The sequence below is a fragment of the Thunnus albacares genome, chromosome 12 (genome assembly GCF_914725855.1).
Source record: "Thunnus albacares chromosome 12, fThuAlb1.1, whole genome shotgun sequence".
In the NCBI taxonomy this organism is placed as follows: Eukaryota; Metazoa; Chordata; class Actinopteri; order Scombriformes; family Scombridae; genus Thunnus; species Thunnus albacares.
Window position 1 is genome coordinate 5,668,777 of NC_058117.1, and position 12,237 is coordinate 5,681,013.

The following is a 12,237-nucleotide window of genomic DNA, read 5'->3' on the forward strand; positions in this document are numbered from 1 at the left end:
GAACCCTGGAAACAGGGAAGTAGGACGACTGGTCTGCCCTCCTTTGCATAAGGAGTGGCCAAATATTTAGTTATACTATCTCAACAGGCTATATCACAGATAGCTTGTGATGGACCATGACGTAAATATGTTTAATCTAACAGAACAAGATATTTCAGATCACAGTGTAAAGAACATGTCATTGTTTGCATGTTCAGAGAAAATCCCATTATCCCTCACACTTGTCACCCTGTAGGTCATCAGACAGTTTTACTGGTGACAGTTTTACTGGTGACAAGTACCCAGTAGTTATAGACAAGAAAGCAGCTCATCTGTACTTAACTGTGTCACATTGATCCATATTTCATAACTCATGCTGTATCGGAAATATTTAGAGGTGCCAGACAGCATGGACTACCTTTGAATGTCCACCTCAGTGATGTGACACCTGGAGGCAGGATATGGTGTGAAAACAACAGTAATGTGGTAATTATTGATACACACGCATACACACACACACACACACACACACACACACACACACACACACACACACAAGTGAGGACTGACTAAAAAACCCTCACTTTCCAAAAATATCCTCACTGCCAAGGTCTACAACTCAAATTGGCACACACACATACAGTTGTGTTTCCATCACTTCATTACATTCACTTACATTCATTTCCTGGAGACAAACCCTAACCTTAAACTAACCCTTACCTTACCTTAACCTCCCCCTAAAATGTAATGATTTATGTTATGGTGACTTTTTTGTCCCCTATATGAAATGTGACTCTGTGAATAGATTGATATCCACACAACATAACTAGTATATAGTACACACAGAGAGACTTACCAGAACATTGTCAGGTTAAGTTTTGCAGTCTGTAGGTCTTAGGACATTTGTTCAATATCAAGACATTGACCACATACAGTTGATACAATGTGACACACACGCACACATACACACATACACTTTGCAGACAAGTATAAATCTGATGGTTGGACTGTCTGTCTGCCTGTCTGACTGACTCCTCTCTTTCTTCTTTTTTCCAATAAACCCTGCATTCTGCATATTTAGCAATATACACACACTTTAGGGCAGTGCCTTGTAATAATGTCATCGTATTGTTGAGCTGTCTGTTGGACTTTGGAATCAAGCGAATACGTAAATACTGTATGTACTGCTGTATGTGTGTGTGAGTGTGTGTGTGTGTGAGACATTCATTGAAGATTCATTCCCTAAAACTAACCCCAACCTTGGTGTTAGATCAACCAATTAGTTGATTGCACACAAAGCCTTGGTTATTGGATTTATTTATTAATCCATTAATTGGCAGACCTTAAAAATCTCTCTCTCTCTCTCTCTCTCTCTCTCTCTCTCACACACACACACACACACACACACACACACACACACACACACACACACACACACACACACACACACATACATATACACATAAATAACAAATGACAAGATATGAGCTCCTTCCCATGCAATAATCATGTTAACCAGCAGAGGTCCATATTGCTGTATGGATGACAACAGTGTCCTGCAGACTCATAATGCTGTTTATCATGTACATCACAATATGTAATACAAAGGAGGAAAAAAAGGAATGTCTTATTATCCTGAACAAACCACTAAGTGATGCTGTTGAGCTATATATTCCCCAGAGAATTCAACAGTTTTCATGCACTACCCAGTAAGGTAAGCAGTGTGAACAGCGGCCTACAGCATCATAAAATATCAGAACTGAAACCACCCATCCAGTTAATCTGTTTATTGAGATATTAACCTACATTACAGCATGAGTTTGGGTGGGGAGCACTTGTGTTTGAAATATTGACTGTATTTTTGGCTAGCTTGCTGTGCACTGGAGCATTAGCTTTTCCGTTTCCTTGACATTTTACTTGATAATTTATTTTTATGTTGGTAATTTATTTTCACACAGTATATAATATGCTAAGGTTGCTGTATTTCATTTAAATTTACAGTAATCTTTATTTTGTATATATATTATATTGTCATTGTTAGATGATAATTTTTTGCACTAGAATATATTTTCTAAGAAAAAGTTTACCAGATCTCAACCACAATCCAGAAACCCTGTGTCCACTGCTTCCTTCTCTCTGCATGACACCCCCATCACACATCAGAAAGTGTAGAAAGGTGCCCACATGAAGTTATAAATCCAATTTAACAGCAATATCCTTGCAATCTACTGCACAACACAGAAAGACAGCTCCTTTCATGAGAACAGCTGAGTCATAAAGCTTAGTTCTTTTGTCTCTCTTGTCTGAAAGACCAGTTGGGTTAGTGAACATGGTCAGTGAATTGAGGTCACCTTGCAGGAATTTTAGTGTATTGAGGTTAAAAAGTTCTTTACTGCTGCCATTTCGAGTTATCAGCATGAGTGGTGAAGTGCAAAAGGTATGCTGTGGAAAATAGTCAGCAGATTTGAGGAAGAATGTCTCTGTTGTATAATGGGTCTAGTAGAAATAATGGAAGCAACTCAAAGGTCATAGAGTTATTGTACATTGTGACCAACCCATAATCCTAACCATGCACAGCCTAACAACAGTACATACAATTCTGAGAGTCAAACCGGCTTGTTGAGTCACAATCCAACAAAACAAAAGTCACACGAGACTTAAATAAAAATGAACTTCCTTTACAATCACTGCAAGGGAGAGGTTTTAGAGCAGGATGGCATTTAGCCCAACCCTCCGGGCAAACACATGTGAAACAATACTACACATGATGATGAACATCCTTTTCCGCAGTCCAGTTTCCAGCAAAAATCACTAGAAGTGTTCAGTCTTAAATGCCAAGAGGAAAGGACATGACGTAGGAGTAAAACTAATGTCTCCTCACAAACAAAATCAAGACTTTTTGGTAGTTTGTCTCATTGATTACTTTGTCTGATATGATTATAAAGTCATCATAGCCCTGACAGGAGACCAGGAGTCTGAAAGGTGTGCATACTAACAGAGATAGGGGTGACTGTCATGACAAGGTGGCACTGGCAGTGCTCCTCGGGCATGACAATAGAGGTTTGATGAAACACTCTCCGGCCACTGGATTTAAACAAAGAGTTAAGGTTTACACTTTTTGGTTTGACTTAATTAACAATTAATACAGATCTCTTCAAGACCTGCCAAACTTCCAAATGTGTTGTGTGCAGCCTTTATGGAATAATCATATAAGCAGATAGTGGGAAATATGAAACACAACACTGGTCAGAGGTTACTGCTTTGGAAAATGATGGTACTGACATGTTATTGTTTACTGTATACAGATGGCATCTTGGCTAATCAGCACTGTGTGTGCGTACGTGGGTGTGGCCACTTCTGTGTGCTGCATGTTCTATAAAATCCGTCTTGAGAGTGAAAGACATAAATGGTAGAAATGACCTCTGTACTCCCACTAATGAAAGTTTTTTCTTTTAGTTTACAGATCTCTCAGTAAGGAGAGCTTATTTTGTTTTGGGGGGATGTTTTCCCATCAACTGTTTTTTTTTTTTTTAAAGGCACTCCACCAATTTTACAGAGAGTTCAAATTATTACAAACAGGAAGTGCAGAGTTGTCTGTCATCATATGATATGATGATATACCAAAAAAAAGCCTTTCCACTCATGAAAGCCTTTCCGTTAAAGGAAAGGAGCTGAACATTTGGGTGCTTAAGAAAGGCTTTTTTGTTGAAACCTTTTTAGGATTAATTTATCGCTTTAATTTCCAGGAGTTGCTGTGCAAAATCATAATTTAGCTAAACAGTGCCAGATAGTTACACTCTGAGATCCTAACCTTCCAGCTAAAATGAATTAAGCTTTGCCCAAGGGCAACTTTATTGAATTCCTCAATACTCTGATTCAGACTACATGTACAAACAGGTCATATAGTGTTTTGAGGAAATTTGGCTGAATGAATGGTTTCGTACTGGCTGTTACTTTTCTGAACATTGGACTTGATTGAACATTCTAACAACCCTCTGAACAACCTTATGTACAAACTGAGATGAGTTTACAGATAACCTCAGGGAAGGCTGTTGCAACATAAAATGGACCATCGCTTCCTGCTAAACAGGAATTGTCTGGTTAACACATGTAGCTGTGGAGGTTTTTAGGAATTAATTGCTTTGTCTAGGGCAAAAGCATGTGGTCAACACACTGTGGAATTTAACAGGTGTAGCAACTTGGCCAGTGAACACACCACATTCTGTCATAATGTTACTCATTATCAGGGACCGTATTCACAATCATTTTGAGAATACTCGCTGAGAGCTCCTAACTTAGCCTAAAAATTTCATAGCTTAGGAGTGATTTAGAAAAATTCTCAGAGCAACTCTGAGCAAGGAAGGGAGGTGTCGTTGACCCCCTTCCTAGGTGTGACTCATTCTTTTAGAAGGTGTGATTGGTTGATCAAAAAAAAAAAAAGAAAGAAAGAAAAATACACTCTTAGTGATAATGGGCATAGAATGAACAGTGAAATTGATAGACCTAATCATAGAATTTAGTCTCTATTAAAACATGGTGTAATTATAAATACTATTTTATGTAATGAACATCTCTGTTGAATAAATTGTAAGTCATACTTTAAAAGTAGCCTATGAAATGTTTTACAACACAGGCCTACTTGTGCAGTAGCCTATTCACATACTAATAGTTGTTATATTTATTTTCTTACATTTGTTTATCATGCTGGTCATTTTAGTACTTAATCTATTTGATTCTAACGGAGGAAAAATGGTTCAGTTTTTATCAATTTCTGTGATTGCTGGACAGTCTATATAAGGTTGGGTGGGAGATGTCAGCGCATCTGTAATGAGATCGACCACAAACATTATCCCTGCACGATCTAGGAGCTCTCTTAAGGGCTAAGATGCTTTGTGGATAACTATTATCTTCATTAGGATCTAGTCTTAACTGTAAGGGGAAATTCTTAGAAAACATCATAATTCTAGGAATTTTCTTAGAATTTCGTCACTAGGAGCAACTCTTTGTACTAGCTTTATGAATACAGCCCCAGGTCAGATAATGCAACAGTGTGTCACAACAAATGCTTTGGGTATTCAGCAAACACAATCCCTCTAGGAAATCTGACCTGACTAAAATCTGATTGATGAACTGACTTGATCAAGATAAGATATATGATAGAAAAATCCATGTATTAGTTAAGTAGGTATGGTAATATGTATGTATATATTTGGCGGCAGGGCCTTGAGGGGAACACTATGATAGTTATATGGACATCATGGTCATCATGTGGAAGGGAGAGCTCTGTAAAGCTTTGTCAAGGTCTGTTAGAAGGAATCTGTAAACAACTAAAGGTGCCTCCCCAGGGCATCAAGGCCGTCAATATATACTAGTGACTTTCCTTTGTCTTGTCAGAATTCTCCACGGAGACTCTGCGGACTCTCCGTGTCTACAACATATGTTTGGTTTGAATTAAAGAGACACTTGACTTCAACCAACCTCAGTCTATTTGGTAATTTTTACCATATAACTATCATAGTGTTCCCCTCAAGGCCCTGCCGCCAAATATATACATACATATGACCATACCTACTTAACTAATACATGGATTTTTCTATCAATATACTTTATTGTAGTTTGAATTTTTGGGGGGCTGCATCACAGTGCATGTATCTCTGATATATAGACAGGTGACATATTAAAGGAAAAACCGGTACAGGTCTGAATGTTTGACCCCTACAGTGAGGGGATCTGGTGGCTATTTTATGCTTTGGGGGGCATTTTGCTGGCATGGTTTGGGTCCACTTGTCCCCTTAGAAGGAAGGGTCACTGCAAATCAATACAAAGGTGTTCTGAGTGATCACCTTTATCCTATGATGAAACATTTCTATGCTGATGAGAGTGGTCTCTTCCAAGATGACAATGCCCCAATTCACAGGGCACGAGGGGTCACTGAATGGTTTGATGAGTATGAAAATGATGTGAATCATATGCTATGACCTTTGCAGTCACCAGATCTCAACCCAATTGAACACTTATGGGAGATTTTGGACTGACGTGTTAGACGGCGCTCTCCACCACCATCATCAAAACCAAATGAGGGAATATTTTTTAGAAGAATGATGTTCTTCCATTCATTGATTACAAGTCTCTGGAGGAATGAATTCATACTCATCAAACCATTCAGTGACCCCTCATGCCCTGTGAATTGGGGCATTGTCATCCTGGAAGCGACCACTCCCATCAGGACAGAAATGTTTCATCATAGGATAAAGGTGATCACTCAGAAAAACTTTGTATTGATTTGCAGTGACCCTTCCTACTAAGGGGCCAAATGGACCCAAACCATGCCAGCAAATTGCCCTCAACTGCATAAGAGCCACCAGATCCCCTTACTACTTGGCAATGTCCCTACAATCATTCATACATTAAAAACACTAGTCCAATTAAATCAATACAACCAATACAACTTATAAAACTAGTAAAACAATACTGCACTAGTATTGTACATTGTACCAGAACATTGCATGTTCAACATAAAAACAACAATTTAAGTATTTGTAGACGCTACTATAAGTGTTTTGTGACCATGCAATGTTCCACCAGCATTTAACTGCTGCTATTTAAAATCTTAATGGCTGATGGAACAAATGACTTTTTATGACAGTTCAGGCTGCATTTTGGAACTCTAAACCAGTGGCCAGAGGGCAAACACTCAAATATTCAGAGTGAAGAATGTGGGATAGATCATTTTTCTGTCCCTCTCTAAACTCCAACTTCTCATATATAAAGTGAATAGAATGGTTCCTCCCTATAACCTTTATAGCAGTCTGCACAAGACAAATAAGCTTAATTGTACCATACCATATAATGCAATGGTAATGCAGCTGAGACCTTAGCAGTGTATGAAGTGTAACTGACATTTTACTTGGTCCTGTCTACTTTGATTTTTTTTTACAGAAAATAACTTGCAGTCCTTTCCTAACATAATAAAGCCATATAAAACGGCACAGTAACAGAGTGAAACCTGACAAGATGTTGACTTGTGTTCAGTGACATTTTGGAAATTTTAATGCAAACATTTTCATCAGCCAGAACTGATTTTTGATCAGGTTAACTTCAATATAGAAGACCCAACCTCCACAATTTAACTTTTCATCTTTACAAACATGATGCCTCTTCCCATTGTGGGCTCAATACGTGTCATACTTGTTGTCTCTCTCATGAGCTACTGTAGACTACCTATCATTTCAACATTTCCTTGTTCATTTTTAATATTTCATCTAAAAACATGGCTTATGTCCAACATTACATGAAGACAAAAAAAATATTTAAGTACTGTTTTCTTCAGTTTTCTTAAATTTTGCTCAACACTGACATATGGCTGGTTTCTGACACTGATTACTGGTGACATAATGTGTCTGATATCAACAGATCTGATATCATTTGCTCACTTTGACAACATTTAGTTTTATTAGAGCTGCATTTTTGTGTGCTTTAATGTGTGCTCTTGTGTGTTCTAATTTAGTTCAGTTTTACATTATGGTTTTACCAGGTGGGATGTAATTAATTCTAAGTATCTCAGACCTTCACTGAACCCAGATAGACCATTATAATTCCAACCACACAAAATAATCTACTACCAAAACACTCAGCCTAAGCATATAAGACCCTTCTGCATAATCCACACACAAACCAAGAAAGAATTTCAACTTTGTCAACTTAAGGCTGGTTTGTTTTCCAACCAGAACAACTTTTGACCCCTTGTGTTTCCACTCCCTTATAGTTTTATATTTCACACATGCTTATACCTTATTATACAACTGGACTAATAATGTCCCAATACTACACTGTAAAGTAGTTTATAGAAAACATGACATTGTTCCCACATTATGGTGGATTATGCTGCAAAATAGCTTGCAGATGCACTTCAAAGGCAAAACACAACAAATAAATAAGTGGGTTTCGATGTCATATTGCTAGTTTATATATATATATATATATATATATATATATATATATATAGATATAGATAGATAGATAGATAGATAGATAGATAGATAGATAGATAGATGGATAGATATAGATATAGATATGCCATTAGTGTTTCAGTTATTTGGATCACACTGCCACAGAGAGAGCAAGTCAGCTATATCAAGTGAAAGCTAGCTGGTGAGATAGCCACCACTGGACTTAGCTACAGCTAAAATAAATGTACTTATTGATATTTCTCTAGCTGTTATAATGTAAATGAAATATATGGTTTTCCAGTTTGTTAATCCACATAACTAAATAAGGCAGTAACTAAATCAAAACATGACTGAGGAAAAAGCCTAACTAAACTCCTGCTAATGGTAACTAGCTTAGAAGACATAAGTGTGATTTGGTGAGGTTAAAATATCAATAATAGACAGACAGACACCCAGCAAAACAGAGATTTAATTCCTATCAACTATGAACTGTAAATAATAACAGTAAAGTTTATTTTCTTAAACACACCAGTTAAATTGGACTAGAAAGCTGAAATTGTGTCAATAGATACTGCATTTTCCCTGACATTTTGTAGAGATTATCCAAAGGCAGAGTGCAGTTACTCTATATTTGCTGCGCAGTTTGTATGCCAGCCTAAAAATTTGAAACCCTTTTTTCTCAATTGCACTGCTTCTGTAGTACTGCAATAGTTACAATAGACATAGAGCCCTGCGCTAAAGCCATATAGTGAAGAGCCCCAACCATCAATCAGAAATGCAAAGATGTAAGTAACAACACAGTCCCTGCTTCCTACCACACTAATCAAGCTGCCCTGCAAGTTCTAGCTAGTTGAATGGCGTCACTTAAAAACTGCGTGTGGGTGTTCATGTGTACCTTTGCCTGTCATAACATGTATCTGACTGTTTGTGTCAGCGTGCTTCCGTGTGTACAATTATACAATGTAGCATACAGTCTATCAAACTTACGCATAACCCTAACCTCTGCCCAGTGTATGCTGGGATAGGCTCCAGCTCTCACATGACCCCGAGCAGTAATAAACAGATACTGAAAATTGACCTCCTTTAGCATATGAGCATGCCTACAAGCCAAAACATATATCTTGTTTTATGCCTATTCCTACCTGAATGAAGTCCTTCCAAGTTGTCCTCATCATCTTCCTCCCCAAAAATTTTGCCCAGACTGGCAGGTTTACTGTCTCCAGCTTCATTTGCGCTGTTGCTGTCTCCTTCCGCATCCTCCACTGGTACTACGGTGAAGTTGGTGGGCATCTTGGTGCTTTACTTGCCCGGATGAGGTGTCCAGTGACAGGAACCAGGAGGACACTAGCTGTTGAACCTTCCCCCCCTCAAAGGAAAGTGAAAAAGTATCCAAAGGTGAAAGAAATAGAGCCCTAAGAGAGCCCCAATTAGGCAGTCAAAACTTCAGTTTGACCACAACTCACTTCAAATGTTTTTCTTTCTCTTTGCGGTGTGATCCAGTGTCCTTTAAACTCAGGGTGAAAGTGCTGCCTCCTGCACATGAGGCAGGCCAAAGTCCTCCAGTGTATATCTTCCCTCTCTCTCCTTGTTCCTTTCCCTCCCTTTTCTCCCCACTGCTCCAAGACTATTGCCCCATGTGACCCTCTGTTTACCATATGAACACAGTTGGGAGTCCATACATGGAGAGCCCTGCAGCTCCTCCCTCTACTCTGGCAGTTCCACTTCTCTCACTCACACCTTGCCTGTAATGCCAAAAGGTAAGGAAACAAACCACATTAACAACTCCAAAGTCTGTATTAAAATCCACCTTGAATGAAAAAGAAACAACTGACTCATATGTAAGGAATGAGATATAAATACAAAGTCTTTTCTGTTCTTTTGGCTTTGGTTTTGTTTCCTCCTCTCCCTTCGGGCTGGTAGTTTCCGTCTCTGGTTTCCTCCAGGTAAACAAAATGGGCGTTACGTTTCCCACAATGCATTATGGGTAAGGGTGAAAGGCTGATGTTTAGCATAGAAAAGCACTATACTCACATATGCACACACACATTGTGCCAGCAAAGGAAACACCTTGAAAGCCTTGGACACTTTCCTTTGAATTCTAAGTACCAGATAGATTACAATAGCCACAGAGGAAAGGACTGAGCTTCGAATAACAATGGACACAAGTAAACATGAATTGTTTTCAGTTTGTGGGAATGATCATTTTGTCACTCTTATGCAAGGTTCTCTTAAACAGCTGGGACATTTATCTTGATGTGCTGCAAACTTCCTACTGAAGGACATTCAGTAGGGCAAGTAATAAAAAGTGAGTACTGTAAACAGTAGGAATGCATATTTTTGCATGTAGCCATCAGTTTGGTGTCTTTATCCATCAGTATTTTCTCAGTATTTAATGATTTGGTATATTATAAAATAATACAAATAATGTTCAGAACTAAAACAAAGTCACTCCCAGACTGTGTACAAATGTTTTTTTTTTTCAATACAGCAGTTCAAATATAATTTGAGAGATGTTTGTAAGTTTACTGTACAGAAAGCTAAAAAAAAAAAAAAAGTAAAGAAAATGTATTTTTATTGTTGGGGTTAAATTACGGAACAATACTAATATAAATTAAAAAATGTGTAACTTGCTTTTGGTTTTTTAAAAAAAAAAGGTTTATAAACTCTATTGAGGGTTACAAGTGTGAATTATTTTTTTTACTATTACTTTTTATTTCTGGAGGGTAGCTTAAATTGATAAGAAAGTAGGATAGTTATATATAAGCATTATGCTTCTGCCTGCGCCTTTTCAGTCACTACTTAATGCATAGACTGTTGACTTTGTCTACACTGTCTAGACTGTTTATACTAATCATTTATTAGCTTGTATATTGTATAAACCATTTATACTTATTGCATTGTTTGTATGATGACTGAATAAATATACTACTACCACTGTGTTGTGAGTTGATCTGATTTTCTCATCACAATGCTGTGAACACAATATAGAATCTAAAATAAATAAATGAATAATAATAAAAAAGTAACTTTGCTTTCCTTCTGTAGGTGATTGTCCTTAGCCCATTATATCCTCTGTTTTAATAATAACATAATTGTTCTATTTATTCCACAGCTACAACTTCACTTCTGGTGTACACATTTTTCCTGAGGAAGGCGGCTTCATCAGTGAACATATAATTGTTGTTTTTTTGTTAAAGGTTTTGCTCTTTGCTCTCCTGACAGACAAACATCTTATCTAGCATAGCTTAGCTTTGTTTAGATTAGCATATTTTGCTTATTCTGCTTTAACTTATCTTGGTTTTCTTATCTTTGAGCAGGCATACAGTATATGGGTAGGAGCTTAGTAAAACACTAGCCAAGATTAGCTTGCTTTGTATAATTTACCTTTGCTTATCTTTATTTATTGTATTGTAGCTTAGCTTAGTGTAGCTTAACCTTCCCCTACAGCATATTGAAAGCCCTCTCTTTTGTGGCTCAGACTTTTACTTTGGTGTTAAACTGGTGACTGCAACGCTCCAAATGAATAATGATTATCATGAGTAGCCTATCTGAAAGCAAACAAAGACATTAATTTAATGGGACATTACCAAGTAAATCATAATTTTTCATTGGAAGGGTATAAGACCCTCATTGCAATTTTGCAGTTTGTCAGTGTGAACTTCAAGTCACATAGTACAAGTCACATTTCTGCATATTTACTGTGACTGATGCTGTTATTCAGTCTTTTAATTCACAGCTCTCACTGAGGAGTGACTTTCTGTGTTTGAAGGTATATGTGCTGGACTGAGGATTATTTATTCATCTCTTGCATGTGTAAAATACAGGCTGCCCAGATGTTTGACCAGATGTTTGTCTTGATGACTGATTATTCGCCCTCAGGCCTTCACAGTCTTTCAAAACTGCTGAACCGTGTAATAGTTTAGTATGGAATATAGTGTGCCATGAAATGTAGACATTGATAAACATAACTGGCAATTGGAATGGGAGTGAAAGCAAACATTTCCCATGTTTAACCTGCAGACACCGCTTCTACAGCTGGCCCGATATCTGATCATCTCCCAGCCACAAAAGCAACACTGGGTACCACAAAAGAAAACTGCTATTTGCTCAGCTTTGTTTAGGAAGTGGTTTAAAATTTAGCTGTGCATATCATTTTTCCTTTACTTTTTCATCCCAGCTGCATTCTTAAAAGGCAAAAGCTGAGTCTACATTCAGTTTTCATTTTTTCTTACCTTTTTGACCTTCATTATTCAAATCCAGCTCCCTAGGGTTTTAAGAAATAATAAATCTTCTTTATTACATACTAATG

At 37.6% G+C, this 12,237-nt stretch overlaps 1 protein-coding gene across 3 annotated transcripts in view; it reads right to left on the minus strand.

Moving 5' to 3' along the window:
* Positions 1–10,427, minus strand: part of LOC122994239 (solute carrier family 12 member 7-like) — a 36,883-nt gene extending 26,456 nt beyond the window's left edge. The window contains exon 1 of one of the 3 annotated variants that reach the window (XM_044368820.1): positions 9,071–10,427. In XM_044368820.1, coding sequence (XP_044224755.1) covers positions 9,071–9,218 — 148 coding nt within the window. In that variant the 5' untranslated portion in view covers positions 9,219–10,427. The remainder of the gene's footprint in view (positions 1–9,070) is intronic. The other 2 variants (XM_044368818.1, XM_044368819.1) reach the window with 2 other exon arrangements.
* Between the last annotated feature and the right edge of the window lie 1,810 nt (positions 10,428–12,237).